Below are 26078 nucleotides of genomic sequence, written 5' to 3' on the forward strand. Positions count from 1 at the left end.
TGCACTATCTACTCACTGTCTTTCTTCCTCCCCTACCTACCCTTCCTTCTCTCCTCCTCCCTCCATGTATTTTTGTATCTGTACTTGCTATACTCCTGTCACCTGAAGAAATGGGTTTTGCCCATGAAAGCTCATGATACCATCTAACATGTTTTGTTAGTCTAGTAGCACCTTAAAAACTATATTTTTTTAAGTTGTTCCCGTTACAGACTATCTCGGCTACTCCTCTGAAACATTCAAGATTGTTAGTAAACGTGACTGCAAATCCACTGTGATAGTACAGCATTTTTTAAAAAGTGGTATTAGGCTTCATTCACACTGGCCAGCACAGCCATAAGATCTGAAATCACATTAAAAACATTACTGTTGGACAGTTTCAGGACACTTAGTTAACTTGCCCATGCTATTATTATGAACAGCATATCTACCTTGAGAATTAATAGGGATTGCAGAGTCATGACTATACAAAAAAACCAACTAGTATGTACAAATGTAAATGAGAGGCCTGAAGTAGAGGTTGACAGTGTCCCTTTAACTTTTACCATTTAATGCTGAAAGCAAGGTACAGTCATTTTCATTAGTTTTCCATTTCAAATTTCTGTATTTAAATTAAAACCAAGATGACATTTGACTGTTTAGTTTTGTACATTTGACTTGAAATGTCAGCAAAATCCAGTCAAAATAGATGCATCTAACTTATCTTTCATCTTTCCTGACATGTTCAGCACAAATTCAGTAAATTAAGCGAAAACGTAATTACAATCAATAGTAAAAATGCTTTCAGATTCACTGTAAATATACAATAAAATATTCCTTTAAAATAAATAAATCTTAATTTTCTGTACAACATCATTAAAATTATATATAAAAGTTTACTGCAAAAAAGTACTAATTTCACTATCAAAGTAAAAACATGAAGCCCTTTACCAAAAATAGTTTATTGCACAAACCTTGTAAGGATTTCCTATGCACATTTTAATTGTGTTTTAAATTACATGCTTTGTAAGATCATTATTAGTTGTACATAGTATAATTCTTGCCTCCCCTTTGTGAAATGACAATATTTTTATAAATAATCAAATTAGACAGTAGATGACTGCAAATTACATATAAAACATGACAGCATTTGTTTTACAATATTTAGAACATGACCTCCCCAAGAAATCTGTGCATTTGTAACAGGGACAAGACAGCTCCTGAGTGAGAAGGTTCTACATGACTGGAGTGATACATGCTTTATTGGGAGTCAAATGTCATAATATGCCATCTGGCTGCCATTAATAGTTACTCTGCGCTGTCATTGCTTTCCTAATGAAAACACTGCACCCATAAAGAAAGGCTTTTGACCACTATGGGTGTGACAATTTTCACCTCACTGCCAAAATGAATAGAATGTCCATCACCAGCTTATGCATCTATTAAACCAGTAGTGAGTTTGCTATCTTTGAATCAAATTTATATTGACCAGACCAATCGTCATCAGTGCACCCTGTGAGATTGCAAATGTTTAACAAGCAGGCAAGCTAACTGAATTTTACTTATGAGGAGGAATATATAATACATGAATATATATGTCTTATACAGAATTTCCATTCTGGGAACTATACCAGATTCCTTACACACATGAAACCCCCACAGATTTCAGTAGGGGTATTTCCTGAATGAAGCACAGGGGATCAGACTGTTCACAAAAAGGCCTGAGTTGTCCACCTAATGTGATACACCAAAATTTCCAAGTAACCTGGAAGACAATGGAATTAAACTTCATGCAAAATACAACACCAAAGACGAACTATAGAAGCTTCTTTCCAACATAGGTTTAAACAGACAACTGGGCAAGTTTCTTCAAAGTCAAAACCAATACATGGTTTTGAAAAATAGTGCTGCAGCCTTCATCACTTAGAAAATACTTTCACAATACAGCAACATTTGTCTTTCATTATTAAAACTTGGGCGAAAATAGCAACTACTAGGAGTGAAGAAACACACTGAAATTACATTCCATTACATGCAAAACAGCAAAATATAGATCCTTTTGAGATTATTTCTTTAGTTTCTAAAAGTACAATATCAATGAGGCACCCATTTTCTTAATTATTTATCAGTCTTCTTATACATGCAGGAGGAACCAGGCTTTTTATTCCCTCTCCTAAATTTTTACTGGCCTAGGAAATGAGTTTGGGACTGCTGAGGAGATATGAGGAGATATGCTGAGTTCAAGAGTGGAAGGGAGTACCTTTAAAAAAAATTTGCCACCTCTGAATTAAGGAAGAGGGTTGATGGGCTCTAAAGTGAAGGTCTACACCTGTGATGTGCTGAGCATCTAGAGCATGTTGTCTTCCCTCAACTCCTGCTGACTTCAAGGAATAGGAGGTGTTCAGCACTTCATTAGAGTTAGGATCCTCAAGTGTCATCCTTCCCTCTTTGGTCAAGAGGATGAGTTTTGTTTTTTAAACGTTGTTAAATATAAATTACAGGAACAAATAGTGTGATCTTAAGGGTCTAAAAGAAACTGGGTAACCCCAGAGACAGGTGGGCGCAGTAATGGAGAAATAATTGTTCACATATGTATCTCACAACTTAACATAATTATCTCTTAAGAGGAAAATGATACACTTATGGCTACTTTGTTGTATTCATATACACGGTTGTCTTTTAAAGCTGTCAAGAAAAAAATGCAGCACTGCCCTGAAAAAGAGTATATTACAATAGGTAGTTCAATATATAAAGAAGCAGGCATTCTGAAAAAAACTATTAATATAATATGATTCTGCTTTCTCTGATCTCAGATAAATGCTCTGGATGTACAAATGTCAAAAACTTACAAATTAAAATGTAACGGTGTCTTAACCTGTAGATAATGCAGTTAGTCAAACAGAACAGTAATATTAACCCAGCACAAATGGTATTTTACTTAAAACCTGAACATTTGATAATTTTTTGCACTGAATATATTAGTCACTATATAGTTTTAATTTGATCAATTAACAGTATGTTTTATTTTATTTTTTTTTAGAGCACAATATACAGGTAACTTAAAGAACATGAACAGCAGCAAAATTACTCAGTACCATTTACTCTGTAAAATAAGACTTAAGTAGTATATAACCATTAGCACATGTGGGCAAGTCAGTAAAGCTTTTGGCTTTTTTTAAAACAGTTGATTTCTGATTTCAGAATCAAGTTAAATCCTACTTGATTGGCAACTAATGCCACATTAAATCATTCCTTTCTTCTCATGCCTGAAATCCTTCACTTAACTTTAATACAGTAAACTTCCGATAATCCGGCACCTTTAGGACCCAGGGGCTGCCAGATTATCAGATATGCCGGACTATCAGAAGGGGGGGCTATGAAGGGGGTGGGGTGGGGGGATGCTACCCCAGACCCCCTCATACCCCTCCCTTCTGATAGTCCGGCTCTGCCCCAGGAGTACCCGATTCATCCGCTGCTGGTCAGTTTCAGCAGCGGCTGAATCGGGGATGCCTGCAGCAGAGCAGCTGGAGTGCTGCTGGGTTGGTCCAGTAGCACCGACCCTTGGCACCACGAGACCAACCCATCAGCACCCCAGCTGCTTTTGGGGACGCATAGGGCAGAGGAGCTGGGGTGCTGACGGGCGCCGCTCCTCGGTGCTACTGGACCAACTCAGCAGCACCCCAGCTGCTCTGCCCCAGGTGTCCCCAGTCAGCCGCTGCAGAAACTGATCAGCGGCTGACTCCAGAAAGCCAGGGGCAGAGCAACTCTGTCTGGGGCTTCCTGGAGTCAGCCGCTGGTCAATTTCAGCAGCGGCTGAATCCGGGACAGCTGGGGTGCTGCTGGGTTGGTTCCGCAGCCCCGAGGGGCAGCGCTACTGGACCTACCCAGCAGCACTCCAGCTGTTCTGCCCCCTGCTTCCCGGATTCAGCGCTGGTCAGCAGCGGCTGATCGGGGAAGCTGGGGGCAGAGCAGCTCTAATGGTCCGGCTGTCCGGAGCACTTCCGGGTTCCTGATGGTGCCGGACAGTCGGAGTTTTACTGTACCAGTCCTTCATATTTTATTTTTGAAAAAAATATAATCCAATACTGGAGTTTCACAGTGTAGGTACTGCTGTATTACATAAACTGTTCAGCAGGAATAGAACTTGAGTAAAAGAGGTTTAGTGAACTAAATTTTTAAAGCTAAACTTGTTTTAGCTTTTTTGCAATAGCAAAACATACCCCTTTCCTGTTGACAGCCCCCTCAAAGGAAAAAGGTAACTGCTTCACTAGGGAAAAAATTAACTCTGACCATGTGTGGAACAAAGAGAAGGATGATGATGTGTCTTGGTATATGCAAAACCTAAATATAAATAATCCTTATCTCAGGAGAACCTCATCAGTTTTTTCAATAATTTAATCTATTTGTACTGATTGGTCAAAAATCCAAACTATTGAACATGTAACTGTCCCTATTTCCTACATCTTTCAACAAAAACAAAAAGCATCCACTGATTTCTCCTGATATAGATTTGTCATGTGGCAAAGTGTGATTCAGACTGCAGAGTAGGCAAACATTTGATAATGTTGCTTGTCAGTTGCTTCTAGAGGAAAGGATAGCCTATCCTTGCATTGTCAACAGGAAAGGGGTATGATCAAAGGAAAAATGAATCTAAGGCAGTGCTTTAGTCATCTAGCAGGGTGCCTCTGCAAGCAAGGCTGCAGTAGTACCTATACTCCCATTCAGAAACAAATGTGCACGTGCTGGGAGCATGATGAGAAAAGAGAACATTAAAGCTAATGAAAATAAAAATAATTTCATAGGCATTATAATTTTGTCTTTAAAAAGATACAAATAAAATAGTTACATTTCTAAAAGCTTTGAGTTTTTTGGACTAATTTTCCTAAGGTCTATGTACAATATTTTCCAACAGCAAACTTAAATGTCGTAATAGTAAAACAAAGACAGAAACACCCATGTCAATCTTAATTGACTCTATAAGCATATTAAAACAGACACTCCGGGTCAAATTATTATTATTTATATACATACCCTGTACCGGGGATGTCTACTTTGGAAATTAACTAAAAAGTGCAAAAAAAAAAAAAAAAAAAGCATTTGTGCAGTGAAATTTAAAGCTCCCTACTGGCCTGAGAATGCAAGAGGGAAATCAGGCACTCCAGAAAATGTCCTGGGCAAACATTGCCAAAGAGTTACTGGTCTGCACTGACAAACTTTTATAGTCAATTACTTTTAATGTAGGGCAATAGTGTTTGTCATAACTCTAGTGCAGGTTTGAACCAAAATCTGAAATCCAGACATCTACAGCCTAAATTCAAGAGGGTGGAGGTTTTGGATTCAGATTGCCAGGCCTGGCACAGTGCCAAGGGCTGGAACGAGAAAGAGACTTACTTTTCTGGATATGATTTAGATATGTAGTAGGGCTGTGACTGGTTAACTAGTCAGCACCACTCTTACCAGGTCATGCTTAATTGTTAACTGGTAGGGGTTGAAGCAACCCATTGCAGATAGGGAACAGCTCCAGTTTGGTAGGTCTGCCAAGGGCAGGGATTGCTCCAGCCTGGCTGGAGCAGCCACCACCCAGAGCAGGTCCCACCCATACCAGCCCACCATAGCTCCAGCTTGACTATTTAAAGGTTATTCGGTTAAACATTATGTTTAACTGGTTAATTGATTAAATGGGATTTTACATCCCTAATGTGCAGTCCAAGATGGTGGAAAATTTTAGATAATCTGATGTTGCAAGGTTAAAAAAAAATTAACCTAAATTAAACAAATCCAGATCCAGGCTCTTAACACTACCATCTTGGCCTAGCTCTAGAAATAATTCAGAGTTTTTTAATCCTTCTTCTGAATTTCTGCCTAGACTCAAAAAAGGCCAAATTTATCATCTGTCCTCAACATGGATTCACTACTTCAGTGAGGTGAGGGATAGTTTCATAAGAAACTTTGATATAGCATGATCTGCAATGAGTGTTTTGCTGACTCCTTGAAACCATTCATTTGCTCTGATTTTGCTTTTAAACAAAGAATTCCTCTGAAAGAAAAGGAAACAAATAAGTGACAAAGATACTTGAATACACTTAAAGAAGTTGTGATGAGAAACAGCTGAGGTGGTCATTGTTTCAATGCTTTTTTGTCACCAGCATTACGATTCTGCTCTTTCATATCCACAGCAGGAATTTCCCGCTCACCTGGTACTGTTGCAGGACAGGTAGAAGTTAGGTCCATTAATTGCCCTTCAATTTGAGACCATGACGACATAGATTCATGTACTGTTATGGTATGTTCTTCCATCTGACGCTGAAGGCTGTCCATTTCTTGCCTTTTGAAAATGGTGGAAGAGAAAGTGGAAATATTATCTCCTGGTCACTGTAATGAGTGCTTACAATGAAGGACTACAGCAGTGCGGCTATAGATACGGCAGTGTTTTAAGTACAGATATAGTCTAAGTCTCCAAGAAACTCAGGGCTTTTAATATCTGCGCTGGGAGCAACATGGGAGAGTATACACTTAGTCCAAAGAGAGAGGGCAACATAGCAGTGTGTTTTTTCCATACATCCCCCTAGTGAGGTATCAAGCAGAACTGTATTTTCAGTGAAGGCATTTTATCCTCCAAGCAACTGGATGATAGCAATTTGTACATCTATTAGCATACTGATATGACGGAGTAAATAGTTCTGTAAGTAGAAGATAATGGGGAAAAGAAAGCAATACAGAATAAGGAACAAACAAAAACCTTAGCACACACTCAACCTGGCATCCAAGCATGTCTTTTTTTAAAGCAATACCGTCAATTGGAGTTTTGTATGAAAACTGCTACAAAAATTGAAATGTTTAATGAACATTCTGTAACAGACAGGAATCCACACAGTGCCTCAGACTGTTAACACAAGGATCACCTTCCTGATGAAGACTAATAACAGAATTAAAAAAATATTTTTAAGATTATATAATATCTGGATTTTAAAAAGCATCATACTTCAGTTGCCGGAGACAGCTGTTTAGGTTTTTTAAAGGCTCCTTGCTGACAGCTGTTGGTGGTTTCAATAGCTCTTCTAGCAGTGCTGCAGGAACTGGACAGTCTGGAATCTTCACTGGAGTCACAGGATTTGAAGAATTAGTCTCCCCCTTCGGTTCTTTCCTCTATTTAAACGAGAAACAAAACCCAAACAAACAGAATAAACCACTTTACATCACTCTTACCTCACAGAAACAATATTAAATCCTACTTCATAGCTACATATTTGCATAATGGAGATAGTTCAGAGGATAATAGGTTACTCAAAGAATAGGCATTGCTACATAACAGATTAAAATCAGTCTAGTTTGTCAGCCATACTTGTGAGTAACATACATTCTAGACAAATCCGTGAGATAGAGTCAAATGTTAGTTCTATATGCTGGATAAGAGGACATGATCTAGTCAAGTTCTGATAATATTAAGGGACCAATGACTAGGCAACTGAGATAGTATGGAATTCAATTAAATACCCTGGTCCTCTGTGGTAAATTTAACTAGAGGGGGAAAAAAGGTATTCAAGAGACCAGTTCAGGCAAAATACTGGCATAGGTCAAGGAAATCATGTTTTTGGGCTACACTGAAGGGCACTGATTTTCAAACTGCAATCAGCGGATCGCCAGTGATCTGCACAACCCTTCCCGCTGTTCTCAAGAGGAAAAATTTTGATAATCAGGTACTGGGACACTGGACCGACTTCCTTTCTGTGAAGGAGTTCCTTACTATGTCAGCAGATAAAAATGTACCATGATACTAATATCCTTCTTTATATGTACTAAATATAGGAACTAGTGAAACAGTCATAAACTTTTGAAAATATGAGTGAAAGAGACCAGAAAGGATTTGGACAGGCTGCATAAGCACATGTACTTTTAAGGGCTTATATAAAAGAGTGAAGATTTGCTCAATCTATTTCTCTCTCCCCTTTTTTGGTTTGTTGTACTGAATCAATATGGGAATGCAACATGATGCTGCAATACTCAAAAAGAAAGATACTCTTCTGAAAAAGTTAAATGCGTTTACAAACCAGCAAATTCCCTAGGAATTACTGTTTAAAAATATAAGAAAACCACTGATCCCCATATGTATGTGACACATGGCTAGAAAGGGTTAAGTATCCTATAGGACTGTGGTGTTCAATATGCTAGTCACTAGCCACATGTGGCTATGTGACAGGTTGAGCATGACTAGTTTGCTAGTTGGACACTGTGGCTGTAGGATAAATGACCTAAATTCAACCTTTAGGGACATATAGGTAGATGTTCGTGTTTTTGTGTCTACTTATACAGTACAAGCTTTATCATCTGGCACTCTGTTAAGTTTTCTGGTTAAAGCAGTCCTTGCTGGGGCAATCCCAGTTATCTGGCACATTCAGTTAACTAGCAACCGCCATTCCCCTAAGTGCCGGATTAGAGGTTAATACAGGCAGCCCCCGACTCAAGCCGTCGTAAGTCAGGGGTTTCCCTGTAATATAAACCAAACAGTTCCTGTCTATTGTATTCTGTTTTCTCGGAGATCAAAAGGAAATCTTAACATGTAAATGAACTGTAAATATAGTTTCAGAGAAGTAGCCAAGTTAGTCTGTAATAGGAAAAACTTAAACAACAAATAGTCTGGTAGCACCTTAAAGACTAACAAAACATGTAGATGGTATCATGAGCTTTCATTGGCAAAACTTTCTTCAGATGACCTTGAAGGTGCAGGACCCTGAAGGGGTGATCTGAAGAAGTGGGCTGTGCCCAAAAAACTCATGATACCATCTACATGACTTGTTAGTCTTTAAGGTGCTACTACACGTATTTGTTGGTTTTTAAGTTTTTCCAGTAAATATAGTAATCATTGTATTCAATCTCTTTTGGAAGTATATAGCAAATGACCTGTGAATGGTGAAAAACAGATCACTGTCTTATGTTAACCCATGTAGCAATTTCCAATGAGGTTTAGGAAATAGGTCTGCTTCAGCATCTTAATGATTACCTAAGGACTCAAAGTTGTCAAGAGAAGGCCTGAAATTGTATACAAATCCCTTAGGTCCTGATCCTTTTTACTGAAGATCTGCTTGATTCAAGGGAAGCTTGAGTTTCAAGACAGATCTCCAGTCTCATCTTGATGCTGGACTACAATCTCTGGTCTAGTTCTGAAACAACTCTCTGCAGCTACAAAGGTTACCAGCTCACCTATAAATGTGATCTCAAAACTGTACTTTCTGCAAGCATACTGATCTTTTACCAATACACTGTTTTCTTTTTAAAATCTTTCTCAATAAAGTTTAGTTAAATACAAGATTACAGCCAATCCTTATTAGGTAAGATCTGAAATATTAATTCATCTGGGAGGTAATGTGTCAGATCCTTTGGGATTCATAAAATGTTATATGATAAATGACATTTTCAGTGACCCTCATATCTGACTTGGTCATCTGGGTGAAGGCCAAATGTTGGGTTACTCTAAAGGGAATTGTTGTTGGCTTCTGGCTAACAAGTAAGGAAATACAGAAGCTATTTTGCACTGTCTTAGTAAATCTAAGTATTGGAATAACTCACCATCTTTGGAGATTATCTACCCCATTCTTTGGGGTTTACCCTTATTGAATAATCTCAGTGTCTCCCCCTCAGGATCTCAGTCACAGAGTAATTCTGACTTTGTGACTGTATCAGGATTCTAATGGGGAAAACTATGTTCTCATGTCACATTCTAATTATTTTACAAGAAGTGTTTTTCCTACTTAAATACCTTTTTCATCTTGCCATGCTTTAAGTCAGTTTTCAGCTGCTGGTTCTGCTGCAACAGTGTCTTCATGCTGTTCTTCAATTCAATCACTTTAGCCTGAAGCATGAACTTGTCCTTCTGAGTCATTGACAGATCTTCCCGCACTAACTCCAACTCAGTCTTGATATTCTAAAGAATGAAAAATTAACAATTAAAAAAGCATGATGGAAACAGCCTAAGTGGAAAATTGCAGTTTATTAGTATATACTATAGTTTATTACAGTATATACTCTAACTGCTAAAAAACATTAAACTGAAAGCTATTAAACTGCAAGCTGAATGACTTTAGTGTTTTGAGATATTCTATTAGTTCAAATATTAAATATTTCAGCTACTTGCTAAATTCTGAAGTGAGATGCCAGTGTAGGGTATGCCACTAATATAAGCAAGAAATTTTGAATTCTATCTGTTACCTTTTGAAAAAGTGTAACAGGACAACCTATTTAAACAGCATATTGTTGTTCCTCCTTGCAGTGACAGACACTGGCATCATTTAAACTATATCTACAAATTCTACACTATGTATTCCTATTAAGTTAGTTGTTTGATAATTCACCAGGACAAGGTTTCTTGAAGAGGCACTATCAAGTGAAATGTAGATGCTGAAAAAAGAAAGTTTTGACAAAATCCAACAAAAATGTTTCCATGATTTCTTTAATTTGAATAGCAACTTGTGTCCCTAATCTCGCTCCATTACCATTATTTCTGAACTGGGCACAGCAGCATTGTGCTCATGCAGAACTAGAGAGTGAAACCAATTAGAAATACATGACAAGCCTATTTTTATCATCCCAAGCTGGTTTCTGTACAAAAACAATGAAAATTTGATAAAACTAAAAATATGTCTCAGTTTTAATTATCTACATTTTCATATGCAACACTGATAAAGTACTTTGCTTTATTAACATTGCATTGCCCTTTTAAGTGTTATCCTACTAAGTGTCTCATCCCCATTGTAGATCTACTCTTTAGTGCACAGTAAAGTAATACAGGCCAGGTCAAGTACCTGTAATACCAGCTGTATTCCTTCTAACTCCTTTTGATTGCGTTGCTCAGTCATGTCCAACTGCTGCTTCAGTGTTTGGATTTCTCTCTCCTTCTGTTCCACCTCCCATTTTAAATCTTCAACCTACAGAAAAAAAGTACCTTAAAATTCACTACAAGAGCAATCACAAATTTGTTGAATATTTTAATAGTTTCATTTGTTGCATATCCCACTTTTTAGACTACAGATTAAAACGAAATCTACACAAATTGTTTTAATGAAACCTTCCACTTCATGCATCCAAATGAGACATTTACTATGGAAGTAAAGAATTAACTAGAAGCTTTTACCTCTTGGTTTTCTACAGGCTGTTTGCTAAATTGTTCATCCAGCTGTTTCTGTAAAAGTTGGAGTTGAGACTGGGCTTCTGCCAACTCTTGCTGGAACTGTGATACTTCTTGAGAATGTTTCCCATCTTTAACCCTAGTAAGAAAGTGGCAGAAAACCTCAAAATGCCATTGTATTTTCTCCCTTTATATAGCTAGTAAAAGGAAATATTAAACAGTATGTGGCTCAGATTGAGGCACAAAATAGTCTATGTTTAATAAAATTAGCAGTACAGGCTAGTGAACTATTTGACAGGCTTTTTCTCTGAACCCAGAATTTCAGCCAAAAGACAATTACAGTAAAATATATGCATTAATAAATAGCTACATATTTCTTGACAAATCCCTTGATGGTGAATAACAATTCATATGGAAAGAAAGCTGTTAATGGGTTATTTTAAAAGAAGCAGTTTCATACTAATATATTCTGGCACTGATGTCAAAGTTATCTATAAGATTGAGGCTAGGAGATGACTACAAGTTAATTCTATGGTGGAGGGAATAAGGCTTCGTCTACTGAAAGCTGTATAAAAGTGCTTATATCAGCATTGCTTATTCTCCTTCTCACGTGGGAATAAGCTATTCCATCCAGTGGATGGAGTTTTATTAGTACATGGTTAAACAAAGCACATGTTTAAACAAAGCCTAAAAGAAGTTACTGGACTTTGAAAAACAGCACTATTCTAAAGAACTCAAAATCCCACTAGCAGCTTCAACTGAGGTCTTGTACTTGAAAATTTTCACATCCTGAATTCTGAGGTTATGCCACTGAAGATATTGGAACATGATGGTATACCCAGTTTGTTCAGCACCAGGCAGCCACTTCAAATTCCCACGTAACAAGACAAATAAATATACAGAAGAAAAGGTCGCCTGCAAGTAAGGTCTCAGGAATTTGGAAAAGGGAAGTGCAAAGGAGTTAAAGATATTGTGTAAAGTGTTAACTCTATCTAGTGTATGAAGATAGTGTATGGTATCAAAACTATAAGTAGTACAGGAGAAATGGTCTGAAGAAGAAGCACCCCAAAGAGAGTAAAAGAATGATACAGAAAATAAAAGTATTTAACAACGCAGTCCACACTTGTGGCCAGTGATAAGATTCAGACCAGAGGGACAAAGCCAAAAATTCGAATACAGGCAGTCCCCAGGTTACATGGATCCGACTTACATCGGATCCCTACTTACAAACGGGGTGAGGCAACCCCGCACTAGCTGCTTCCCCCCAGCAGACCAGGGAGACGTGAAGCTAGTGCCCCGCCCCCAGCGGACCAGGGAGACGCAGAACAGCTTTTTTCAGCAGACACCTCAGCTTGAGAATAAAGGACTGAGGGAAGTGAGGTGTGGGAGAATAAAACTGAGCTCTGGAGAAATGTTTGGCTAGAGTTTCCCCTACAATATGTACCAGTTCCGACTTACATACAAATTCAACTTAAGAACAAACCTACAGTCCCTATCTTGTACATAACCCGGGGACTGCCTGTACATACGTATATCCTGAGATTTCTTAATAGACTGACAAAATTATTCACCTTCTAAAGAAACTTAGTGTTTAGTATAGGTTATTGTTTACTTACTGTAGTTTGTCTGCTTCAGCCTGAAGAGTTTGGACAAGCAATTCTTTGGCTTGTAACTCTTTCTTAATTTCACTCAGCTCAAGAACAGCAGCTCTATAATGACGACGGTTATGTGCTGCTTCTACTTTGGTTGCCACAACCTACATATGCAAAACAAACAGCTTTTCCTCATCTGACCAGTTTATAGGATTAAAAAAACCAGATGATCCATGGATGAGACACACACAAACAGAATTACTAATTCAGTATTTTGTATTTAAATCACCAATGAAGTAATAAAGCAGAATATGAGCATTTACCTGCTCTTGAAGATCATTAACTTTTGACTTTTCTCTCACTAAGGCAGTCTGTAAGGCTTGAATAAGTTGTTTCATTTGGTGATCCTCTTCCTCTTTACGCTTTAGGACAGCTTGAACCTATGGTATCACAGAACCAGAGGTTCAATGCTCAGCACAGGATCTGTGCACAGTAACTGGAAGATGGGGAGGAAAAGATAGGGCAGCAGTACCAATTCTGACAAGTGAGATATTATTCTTTTGCGTGCAGTTTTGTATAAGACATGAAGTGTCTACTGTATTTTAAAAATGAAGGTTCAGGGTTTATAAGAGGCTGGCTTTGAATAAAATATATCCTTGTTTTAGGTTATAATTTTAAATCACTCACACACCTTGGGCAACCTTCTTCCTCCCCACCTGTGCCTTGAGCTGAGTGCACTGTAAAAATATGCCTTATCTAGTGAGGGGATCAGTGCCACTCCTTGCACTCAACATGACCATGAGAGAATACAACAATGCTTTTAAGTGGACACCATCACATGGGAGAAATATTCTCATGACAGAGTCACAAGTGCACTGGGGAATGTGGGAAAAGTTGAGTTATTTAACTTTAAGAATTCAGTACGGTAGGATGCAGACAGGACCTGCTTTTCAGAAACAAAAAAGAATGCTACAAAACCTTTGAAAGGAAGTTAACATGGCACTGATTAGGCCTGTGGATCTTTTTGAACATTTTAAAGATTCCATGGCTCCTATGAAAGAGTAAAAGTTCACGAAAGAATACTTGGCAAAACTTCCCCTCTCATTACTACTGTTCCCTCACTGCACACAGCCATTTCATTCCCCAAATGGCTATATTTCAGTGATTATGAACATAGACCGGGGGGGGGAGGGAAGGTGCTATACTGAAAAATATTAATATCAGTAAGAGCATCAACAATTATATCAGATCTTTATGTGGTACAAGGTACCCATTAACAAGAGCTGTATTAAATTTGCCATTTTCACTTCTGCAAATTTTTATTATTGTTTTCACTGAGGAAGTTCATAAAAAAATTCTGCTGGGTTAAATATGACATGTCCATGATCTATATTATTATTCTAGCATAAGCTGCACAAGACAGGGACCTGAAGAAAGCACACAAATTTCTCTTTAAACATGTTTTGAATGAAAATCTACAGATACAATCAATCCTCTGTATCTTCTGCTATCAGAAGAATATGAGTCTTCTCTTCTAAAATGTTACATCTAAATGCCAAATGCTTTGAATACCTGGAGATTCAGCTGTACTAGGTCTGCCTCTCTCTTTGCTAGTGCTGTTTCTAAGATGTTGTTGTGCTCCCGCAAAGCGGCATTCGACTGACCAAGACCAGTGAGCTTCCCTCGTTCGTGTTCCAGTTCAAGGGCCAATTTCTTGTTCATTTCCTCTAACCGTTTTATCTTCCTCCTGAAACCTCTAGATTCCTGAAGCTGCAACCCCCGAAAAATAAAAATTACAGTATTAGTGCAATAAGTTGGAAGGTAAATTAACATGACTGGTTTGTGAATATAGTGTTAGAAAATTTTCCACAATGGATGCTTCTAAAATTTAGTTCAATCAGATTCTTGTTCAAATTTTCTTTAAAGAAATAGAGTGCTTAAGTACTGTCTCTATAGAAGAAGAAAAGGGATGAGCTGCTGAAAGTAGAGGACAATCCTGCATATTGCTAGTGCAACCTTACAAGTTTCAGCCGTGAACTAACAGAAATCCTAGATGCTCAGCATCTCTTGACCAGGTTTATTTGGTCTCTTTCATGCAAGAACATCTTTTCATACACCTCTACACTTTTTTTCCCGATATTATAAAGGGCCCAATAAGTCCACAAGGAGTTGGCAGCTTGCAGCAAAATTAGCAAGCCTGGCTTACACCAGTGGTTTTCAAACTTTTTCTCTCATGACATAGTTGAAGAAAATCGTTGATGTCTGCAACCCAACATAATTTGACTAGAGTGTGGGCACTGGGATGGGGTGAAGATGAGCACTTTGGGGAGTAGCAGGCTCTGGAGGATATCAGGGCTAGGACAGCAGGGGCTTACCTTGAACCGCTTCTGGTCAGCGGTGCTGCAGGGGTGCTAAGGCAGGCTTCCTGCTGCTAGCACCATAGACCATACTGCACCCCAGAATCAGCCAACAACAGGCTCCCAGTCCATGGGAGCGCAGAGCTAGTGCTCAGGGCAGGGGCAGTTTGTAAGATCCTGTGCACTCTCCTTCCCCTCACCAAGGAGCCAGGCCTGTTGCCGGATGCTTCTGGGTCACAGCGCAGTCTACAGTACCAGGACAGGCAGATAACTGCTTTAGCACCCCCCACAGGTTACCTGATCATGCCTGCTGCAATGAGACCCAGTACCTGACATTCCCCACCTGGTACATGGTTGCAATCCACAGTCTGAAAACCTCTGGCTTACATAGTCCTCCTTTTGGAAGATTATAGCATACTTTAAATGTTTTTAGAGAAATGCAGTTCCAAATCTTCTTTTGCCTTTGGGCTGCACACTGAAACTTCCTGTCTGCCAGAAAAGCTCAGTCAATTACCTCATCTTCAAGTTCTATCACTTTTTCCCTGTATTCCTCAAGCTCCTGGCTGGTGAGAGAAATTACTTCTTGCAGCTCCTTCTCCAACATCATCTTACTGTGACTAACAGCCTGCAGCTCCGTCTCCAGAGCTTGAATCCTTTCCTAAAGGCAGAAAGATCAGAAGCCTCATTAGTAAATCATGTTTTGAAGAAATAATGTTGTTTTTAATGAATCTATTCCTCCAACAGGTATAAGTTTAAAGGGCCTATTATTGCTTAATGAACAATATTTTCATAGAATAATAGAATACCAGAACTGGAAGGGACCTTGAGAGGTCATTGAGTCTAGTCCCCTGCCCTCCTGGCAAGACTAAGCACTATCTAGATCAGGGATTCCCAACCTTTTTTCAGTCCCCATATCCCATTGGCTTTTAGTAAATCTTCCCATACCCCCTATTCAATATGAAAGGAAATAAATTCTAGACTCTAAAATCCACAACTTTTTTCACTAACACTACTACTTCTGGAATATTTCAATTAGGATAATCGAGTTATTTACCAAATATTCCCCATGCCCCCTTGACAAACTTCTCATACCCCCTGGAGGTATGCGTTCTCTGGGTTGGGAACCCCTGGTCTAGATCATCCCCAATAGAGGTCTATCTAACCTGCTCATACATATCACCAGTGATGCAGATTCCACAACCTCCCTAGCCAATTTATTCCAGTATTCAACCACCCTGACAATTAGGAAGTTTTTGCTAATGTCTTAAACTTCCCTTACTGCTATTTAAGCATACTGCTTCTTGTCCTATCATCAGACGCCAAAGAGAACAATTTTTCTACCTCCTCTTGACACCCTTTCAGATACTTGAAAACTGCTTTCATGTCCCCTTCAGTCTTCTTTTCTAAACTAAACAAGCCCAAGTCTTTCAGTCTTCCCTCAAAGCTCATGTTTTCTAGACCTTTACTAATTTTTGTTGCTCTTTTCTGGACCTTCTCCAATTTTTCTATATCTTTCTTGAAATGTGGTGCCCAGAACTCAACATAATACTTCAATTGAGGCATAAATAGCACAGAGTAGAGCAGAAGAATGACTTCTTGTGTCTTGCTTACTACATTCCTGATAATGCATCCCAGAATCATATTTGCTTTTTGTGCAATAGTGTCACACTGTTGACTCACATTTAGATTGTGGCTATTATGACCCCTAGATCTCTTTCTGCAATACTCCTTCTTAAGACAGTCATTTCTCATTCTGTATGTGTGAAACTGATTGTTCCGTCCTAAGTGGAGTACTTTGCATTTGTCCTTATAAAATTTAAACTAGAGAAGTAAATGGGATTGTCTACAAAATTTTGAATTATGACCCTATTCTCCAAACTAGTTGCAACTCCCCCCAGCTGCAAACTTAATCGTACTCTCTATACCAGTGGTCCCCAACTTTTTGGGGCTGCCAGGCACCCAGGGGCGGGGCTGCTCACACACCAGGTGCCCGGTGGTGGGGCTGCGCACGCGCCCGGGGGCAGGGCCACCCATACACTGCATGCCTGGAGCTGGTGCCACCCATGCGCCGCACTCCCTGGTTTGGCGCCGCGACTGTGCTGCATGCCCAGGGCCGGAACAGCCCATGTCCCATGCGCCCGGGGGCAGGGCCGCCACTGCCCATGCGCCGCGTGCCCAGTGGCAGGGCCACCCATGTGCTGTGCGCCTGAGGCTGGCACCGCTCCTATGCCACGCACCCGGGTCGGTGCCGCCCATACGCTACAAGCCCAGGGCCAGCACAGCCCTCATGCCACTCACCTGGGGGCGGGGCCTCCCATGTGTTACGTGCCCAGGGCCAGCACCACCCATACGCTGCACGCTCAGGGCCAGGGCTGGCACAGACCTTGCGCCGTGCACCCGGGAGTGGGGCTGCCTAACCGCCACACGCCCAGGGCAGGCACTAACCACGTGCTGCGTGCCTGGGGCCGGCACCGCCCATCTGCTGCACGCCTGGGGACGGGGACGGCCCTGATCACTTGGCAGGTGCACAGAAATGGCCCAGCGGGCACCATGGCACCCGTGGGCACTGTGTTGAGGACCACTGCTCTATACCATCTAAATTGTTGAAGATATTGAATAGAACTGGTCCCATCACAGACCCTTGCAGAACCTCACTTGTTATGCCCTTCCAGCATGATTATGTTCTTAGAGTTAACTACTCTAAGAACAGTTATCCAGTCAGTTATGCACCCAACTTATAATAGCCTTAAATAAGTTGTATTTCCCTAGTTTATTGATAAGAAGGTCATGCAAGACTGTGCCAAATGCCTTACTAAAGTCTAGGTATACCACATCCATCTCTTCTCCCTTATCCACAAGGCTTGATATCCTATCAAAGAAAGCTATCAGATTTGTCTGATATGATTTTGTTCTTTACAAATCCATGCTGATTGTTACCTATCACCTTATCTTTTAGATGAATTCCTTAATTATTTGCTCCATTAACTTGTATGCCAGGAAAGATAACTACAGACCAATAAGTTTTCCGGGATTGTTCTTATTTCCCTTTTTATAGATGGGCAATATATATGCCCTTTTCCAGTCTTCTGGAATTTCTCCCGACTTCCATGAATTTTCAAAGACGATAGCTGAAGTCTCAGATACCTTCTCTGTCAGCTCCTTGAGTATTCTAGGATGCATTTCATCAGGCCCGGATGACTAGAAAACAAGTAATTTTTAACTTGTTCTTTTTTATTTTAAGGTCTAAACCTATTCCATTTCCACTAGCATTCACTATGTTAGGCATCCCGTCACCAACAAACTTCTTGGTGAAAACTGAAACAAAAATCAGTAAGCATCTCTGCCATTTTCAAGTTTTCTGTTATTGTTTTTCCCTCTTCACTGAGCAATTCTGAGTCAGAAAAAGAAACTTACTAAATTTAATAGATTTTTTAAAAAATATTTTGTTATAATGGAAATTACTCTTAATTTATTCCCTTTTTATATTGCATGATAGATTAAAATATACATATACAGTCATATCTCTGCCCTGGAAAGGTTGCATTCTTTCACTGAGACAATATATACACAACAGAACAGAATTAATTCTTCACACGGCATAAAAAGAGCTTTAGTATTTTAAAGTTATTGGGAATAGTTGGAATTTAAGGAGAGATTTCAAGGACAGTGCAAGCAAAGGAAAAACTATTAGTTAAGTAAAAAAAAGGCTTCATTATATTTTAGTACAAGAAAAAAAATATTGAAAACCTATGCTTAAATAAGAGGAACGTAAACAGGAATTCAGGGCTAAGGCAAACAGTCCTTCTGAAGTGTGGCTATACTTGAGGGTTGGCTGTTTGTTTTACTCATATATTTGGAAACTGCCAACACATTTTTATAAAGGAAATTCTCTCTCAGTTTAAGACACTGGCACATGGACGATGGGTCTATAAACTGAACATTGGCAGTATCTTCACAATATTCAAGTAATACCTTATTTAAAGAAAATCACTTCTGCAGTAACTCAAGGCACACAGAGTAAATCCCCCTATAACTAATATGTAGCATAAGGAATCTTTACTACTAACTTAAATGCATGTTAAAGGGCAAACTTCTAGTTTATTTTTGTATGAAAGACACCATAGCTATTACCTTTAAGCCCTGAAAGGAGTTTTTACAGCTAGCTACCAAAGTGAACCTTTTGGTATAAATTAATATCAGATTCACAGAAAAAAAGTGTTTCAATAGAAGTAAACCCCTGTAAAATACAATCCAGCCCAAAGATGATCATCTCATTATCAACATTTTTCTCTGCATGACAAATGAACCTGTAGGAAACATCATGTGTAAGTATTTAGCAATAATGCAAGATAACCCTATCTGTCTACTAACAAAGTTACAGGACATCATCTTACATGGGAAGCCTGGTTATGCCCTCCATCAGCAATTTCTGATTTTAGTTTGCTCAGCTCCACTTCAGAAGATTCCTTTGCAGTGAGGGCTTCCTGCAGCCGGCGGCTAAGAATGCCAACTGCATTCTCATAAGCTTTGTGTTTTGCCTTCATCTCTTTCTGTGCACTGGTCAAATCTGACCCTAGACGCTTCATTTTCTGTTTCTGTTCAGTGATGGCCCTAGAATGAGAAAGAACAGAACTCCCTAAAAAACTTCATTGATCAATTAAATGTTTAGATTAATACAATTCTATTGAAAAATCATAGCAGACATCCAAAACATGACATTGATTCCCAAAGAAGCTATTTATTCCCAAAGTTACACAAAATCAAACAGACCGATATAAGAACTAAAACATTTGCTCAGCACATATACCTGGCTTTCTAATATTAAGAGAAAATACCAAGTAGTTTATACCACAAAATTAGTATATTAATTGGAGAAAGATATTTTCTGATGTCTGGTGATGTCACAGTTCTTGTGCATTAGTTACAATAGAGTGAATGGCTTGGGCAGCACGGCTGTAGACACACGTATGGAAAACTAGTCCTGAGTTTCACTTCTCGCATAAATCCTCTCCTTGTTTGTCAAATTCACTTTTGTGTAGGATCCTATAGTAATGCTCCTCTTCTCCTTCCCAATAGCCATCTACGTAGGTTTTCTTCCATTCCATTCTTATATCTACAGCCATAGTAACAATATTTGTGGTGCTTAATTTAGCGATTATGAAAGGTGGTGGTAAAGAAAAAGTGGGAATGGTTTCAATATATGCCATGGCAAAAAGCTTCTTTGAGTGAGCACTAGTTAGTTACAGGATAAATTTCAAGTGCCTTTGGCCTCATGCCATACACCAAAAAGCTGGGTAAAAACACCCATAAGGGCCTTGATTCAAGAGGAGATTTTTAGTATAACCTGGTAACCAAATACATTGAGGATAGTCTAATAGGATATTTATCTGTTACAAAAAAACCCCTGATTTCCAAAGCCAAAATTGCTTTTTGTTAAATAGAAGTACACTAATACATTTATCCTTAGTTCCAATATTATCATGGAACTCTATACTAATGATTAAAACATTATAAATTACATTTTGAGAAAGTTGCTTATGGTATAAAACTGTCATTGCTGAGTTCTGAAAACTAATGCAGATAAAGAAAATATAATAATATTGTTTCCCCTATATAAATGGAATAGTAGTATTTTAGAATATCAGATCCTTAGTGCATGTCACCATATATCATGAGAAATCTCTTCCCGTGAACACAACTGTAAAAAAGTTATTAAAGTATACCCCAACTCAAAAAAGCTGGCAAGTACTGGTTGATATCCCAGGATCACGAACTAAGATTAATTTTGGTAACTGTGAACAGAATTACAAAGGAGAGTATATGTTACCCAACATATGCTGCATAACTAAGATCATTATGAGCAGAATGTTGGCAATCACCCTAAAAATTAATGGTACAACTAATTCTATTGTACTTTAACTACAAATGGAGTATCAAAGTTAGGATATTAAAATATATGGTACATCACATATTAAGGCAACAAGTCAAATTGCAAAATGAGAAAAAACTAATTAAAAAACAAAGCCCAAGCTTCAGCACCTTTCTCTTCAAAGCACGATAAAGTTATTTTCAATATTTTGATCATTAATTTCAGGGTGAATTAATAGGTTCAGTAGCTGTTTTAAAAGCATGAGCGTGTTAGAGAAATGGTCACAGGAGAGGTCTGTTCACCAGAAATTCAAGAGTTCCTGCCCCACCAACTCCTCTACCCAGAGTACACAGAGGCACAGAAAGAAAATAGAGTTATAGAATGGAAATACAGCCATTTCACAAGGGTGGTGGGAAAAAAACAAACTATTTTTTGTACAGCACTCTGAAATCAAAAGCATAACAGGACTAGCAAGTGCTAAAGTTATTCTGGCTATGCTAAAATCTAACTTACTTTTTGGCTTCCTCTTGCATTTGTTCAACCTGTAGTTTTAATATCTCATTTGCTTCAGCAAGAGATGTAATTTGTTCCTTATCAATTTCCAAAGACTTGAGAAAGAGGCGAGGAAGGGGAGAAAAAGGAGAAAATATGGTAAGCACAAAAAGAATCCTCACCCGCCACACACGCACACACGGTAAAAACAGGACTACTTTTTTATGTATTTGGCAACCATTATGAGACAAGGTTTAATTTAATGACTCAGTAACAAGGTATTGTGGTAGCTTTTAAAAATTCTCCTTTTCTATATACAAAGATTGAGAATGAGGGGGGCCAGATGTTTCCTTTCATTTACCAAAAAGCTTCCTCACCCAATCTCCTTTTAATCCATTTTATGTGACAACTACTGATTGGACAGTATTCCCCTTAGCATTTGCTAATACATGCCCTTAACATGAAGAATTATTGTTGAGCAAAATAAGACACCTGCATTTCCTGACAACTCTGGGAGCTAAGACTGTTGCCTCCACAGTCTAATTCTCCACTCAATTATAGCATAAGATTAGTGTAACTCCACTAACTTCAATGTTAATATTAGCGATGTAATAGTATAACCCTTTAAATGATTAACCAATAAGTCCAGGTTCATTGGAAATTGTTAAATGGTTACATGCAGGCTCCCAAGCCTGTTTCTAGGAAGCCAGCTGCCACCCATGCTGCTGGGTTTATACCAGAGTCCTCAGCATAGGGCAGCAGCCAGCTCCCTTGGAATGGGGCTGGGAGCCAGTACATGCAGGGAGCCAGTTTAAAAAAAAGCTGTTTCCCAGCATGCACCAGCTCCTGGGGAGCCACTTGCCACCCCGTGCTGTGGGCTCCACAGTATAAAGCTTATACTGCAGAACCCACAGCAGAGACAGCCTCCAGAAGTAGGGCCAGACAGCTCTGCTCCTGGGGAGCTGGCTATGCTGCAGGCTCTGCACTATAAGCTTTATACCGCAGAGTCCACATCATGTAACTCTCTGCTGAGATTTTCAAGTTAGTTACCTAATTAACTACTTTTTAATTTCTCTAATTAACATAGTACAGGTTGGACATCACTGGTCTGGCACCCTCAGGACCTAAATGGTCCCAGATGAGGGAATTTTCTGGCCCAGGGAAGGCCCCTGCCTACAGCCCGCTCAGCCTGACACTCTTCCCCCACCACCAGCTCCTTTAGCCCCACTGTCAGCTGGGCAATACGGCTGCCCTGGCCCCACTGACATAGCTGCCGCTCCAGCCTCACTACTGGCACAGCAACACACAGCCCTGGCCCCACTGCTGGCTGGCATATGACCCCAATTGGGCTGCCAACCAGCCAAGGGTCCAGATGGGCTTCTCCTGCTACCCTGCCTCAGCCTGGCCTTACTGCCAACCAGGCTGCTGTGGGCCTGTCCCCACTGCAGGGCCGGAACACTCAGGCTGCCGCGGCATAACCCTGCTGCTGGGCCAGCACACATTGGCTACCCCACCTCGCTACCATGGCCTTGCCCCTGTCACCAGTCTGCTGAGCACCTAGCCCTGCTACTATCAGCATCTCTTTTCACAGTGCTCTCAGTTGATGGCCCTCCTGTCCCAGGGCGCTCCCGTTTAGCAACATCCGCAGTCCTGCCAGTCCACGGATGTTGCTGGATATGAGAATCCTGATTTAGGGAGGTGCAACCTATATCAGTATATAATACTACATCATCATCATCATCCAGGTTAACCATTAAAAGTAAGTTAAATACAACTAACTTCAATATGTATTTGATCACCTTAGTTTAAAAGATTACCTGCAACACCTCAATAAATAAGATTGTCTGCAACTCAAGTGTATGTTATCCTGGAAATAACGTCACTAGATTTCCTCCTCACCTGGAGCTGTGTCTCCATATCATCCCGTTCTCTTTGCACTGCCTGGAGATGGCTTTCTAACTCCATCATCTGCTGATGAACCTGGGTTACTTCCTTCTGTAGTTTTGAACATTCAACATCAATAGATTGCTTTTCACCTTGAAGTTTCAGTAGCTCTCTTTTTAACTCTTTCACTTCCAAGTCCAGCCTCTTCTTTGTAGATTTCAATTCACTAATCAGCTGGTCCTTAGAACTTGCATCTCTTCGATAAGCTTCCACCATTACCTAGTGCACATGTCAGAATTAGAGAGATCTACCAGAACAAGATTTCTGAAGCAATTGTGGGTCTAACAGTCAATGGTGCCAATATAGGGAACTTCTGAAGTCCTGGTTCATCTTCAGTTTAAAATTAGAATTATATTCTATATAATCCAAACAAGATTTAAAGGAAACTATTTCAAATTAAAATGCCCAGGCCAACAGTATTTCATACAGTTGCATTACACTAAAAACACTTGGAAGGATTACCCAACTGTCTATACAAAAATGACTATTGTTGTAAAAGTTGTCATCTAGTACAAATATATTGTAGGCCAAATTTGCCAGACTAATGGGAACATGATGTGGCCTATGTGTATGCTCTTACGTCAATTTCAGTTAAAAAAATATCAAAGTATAATCTGCAGAAATATACCTCGCATAGCAACTGTGTCATAACATTCCTTCTATTTGGTATAATGGCCTGAAAGTTACATAGCACCATTTTCATGAGGAAGTAAGATGTCATGTCCCTATTAATACATAACTTCCCTGCAACACAATCTTTTTTCATTTTTAATACAATTTTGAAATGGCTATGTATACCAACCTTCTGTTGTAGGAACTGTTCCTTTACTTTTTGGGTCTGTTTCTTCAGGCTGGCACTTTCTTGTTGCAGATTTTCCACCTATTGGAGAAAAATGCATACACATTGTTTTACTTATATTATAAATTCTCTGGAGCAGAAAGTGTATGTGTGTAACAAGAGACACATAGTGCTTTGTCTAATAAGTGCCCTGATCTTGACTGTGCCATCAGTCACTATCCTTATAAAACAGTTTATTATTTGATATCTAAATAGAAACAGAATCAGAATAATCATCTTCCCAATGCCAACATCAAGGATACAACATACCAGCATGCACATTTTAGGTTATACTCGACACAGTCTGATGTATCCAGGTGACAGATTCAAGTTTACATGCTCAAGTTAAAAACCAAAATAAGTAACAGGTGCTTCATAATTTACAGAGCTAAAAAATGTTTTCATACTGCACGCCAACAGAGGTACTTTGGACTTGTGACCAATGCCTCCCCACCTTAAATGGGAAATTTTTGCTGGGTCCCAGTGCAAGTCTCTGATAGAAGTGTAGATGTTCCGCCTTGCTCTCAAGTTTGAGGTATTCTACACAAACTGCGGGTCCAAACTTGATCATGAAAATAGAGTTTTGTTTAGTTAAAGCTCCACTGGGGATAAGAGCATACACATCTGACTATGAGTAGACCACATACGTGCTCTGGTAAACTGATACAGGACAAAAAACCTGGAAACTACTGTCAGCATGCAGTAACGGACAAAATTGAGAGCTGGTATGTTCTAAGTTAGAATTAGTAGCAGTTTCCTTCCAAAAGAAGTGTCCACAGAGAATCTAACCTTACTGTACACAAGAAAATTTTCTTGGCACACAGTGCCTCATGAAACAGTGGACTAAAAATTCTGTTTCCAAAAAGCATGCTTTATACAAGAAGTTATAAATTATCAATTTTCAAAATTAATATTACGCATGAACATGTGCCTCTTGGCAAAGAAAAACCATGTCTATTAAGTCTTCAGGATGCAAGAATGACTCAGCTATAAATTGCAAACTTCATGAATAGAGCACGGACATAAAATAATAAAATATTCCACTGATATAAACAGAATAATAAATGAGCAATATTCACTATTGGGGAACAGTCATAAAACAGCTAGATTTATTCCCATTATCTAAATCTTAGTGTCATGTATGTATGAACTTTAACACTATTGGTTTGCATTACTCCAGTCACATATTTGACTGTCAAAAGCCTGTGTCACCACTTAGATCTTATTTGCAATAGAATAATTTCAGAAATGTGTTACCTGGCTTGACTTTATAGCTATTTCTTGTCTCAACTGCTCCAAAATTTCAAAAGTTGACTCAGTATTTTCACCTAAGCATTTTGTTCCTTCATCAAGTTCTTCTTTGCTCGCTTTTGCTGCCTGCAGAGCTACCTCTAAAACAATTTTCTCATTCTGCAAATATTGGATTGTGTCATCCTTGGAAATAACATCACCTTGGAATTCCTCTATCCTAGCCACCAGCTCATCATATTGAGTCTGTAGGTCATTTAAGGTCTGCTCTTTGGTGTGCAATGTTTCTTGGGTTAAGGTGAGCTGCTTCATGAGTTCTAGATGCTCCTGCTGTAATGATTCAAGTTGCAGATCTCGCTGATGCAATGTCAATTTCACCTGAAGGAAAAAATAGTTTTTGAAAAGATTTAATTAATCTCAGGTGAAATTCAAACTACAAAAAAAACCCCCAAACAAACAAAAAAAACCCACCTACTTTTATTGAAGAATGTACTTCAAAAAACCCAAACAAACGCCACCTAATATTTTCTATTATTCCTTCAAAGGTAACTAAGGAAAGTGATCTTATATTTCACTGATTCTCTCTATTCAGTATCAGAGGGGTAGCCATCCTGCAGCAAAAAAACTTCAGGACCAGACTTCA

At 39.2% G+C, this 26078-nt stretch overlaps 1 protein-coding gene across 3 annotated transcripts in view; it reads right to left on the reverse strand.

Moving 5' to 3' along the window:
• Positions 1–922: 922 nt before the first annotated feature.
• Positions 923–26078, reverse strand: part of GOLGA3 (golgin A3) — a 49691-nt gene continuing 24535 nt past the window's right edge. For all 3 annotated transcript variants that reach the window (XM_075898357.1, XM_075898358.1, XM_075898356.1), the window contains exons 11-24: positions 25445–25813; positions 24152–24229; positions 23305–23568; positions 21427–21521; positions 19439–19655; positions 15559–15702; positions 14260–14457; positions 13011–13127; positions 12712–12851; positions 11102–11234; positions 10773–10895; positions 9731–9895; positions 6959–7122; positions 923–6301 (exon numbers count right to left, since the gene is read on the reverse strand). In XM_075898357.1, the coding sequence (XP_075754472.1) occupies positions 6094–6301; positions 6959–7122; positions 9731–9895; positions 10773–10895; positions 11102–11234; positions 12712–12851; positions 13011–13127; positions 14260–14457; positions 15559–15702; positions 19439–19655; positions 21427–21521; positions 23305–23568; positions 24152–24229; positions 25445–25813 (2415 nt within the window). In that variant the 3' untranslated portion in view covers positions 923–6093. The remainder of the gene's footprint in view (positions 6302–6958; positions 7123–9730; positions 9896–10772; positions 10896–11101; positions 11235–12711; positions 12852–13010; positions 13128–14259; positions 14458–15558; positions 15703–19438; positions 19656–21426; positions 21522–23304; positions 23569–24151; positions 24230–25444; positions 25814–26078) is intronic.

The sequence above is a fragment of the Pelodiscus sinensis genome, chromosome 15 (genome assembly GCF_049634645.1).
Source record: "Pelodiscus sinensis isolate JC-2024 chromosome 15, ASM4963464v1, whole genome shotgun sequence".
NCBI lineage: Eukaryota > Metazoa > Chordata > Testudines > Trionychidae > Pelodiscus > Pelodiscus sinensis.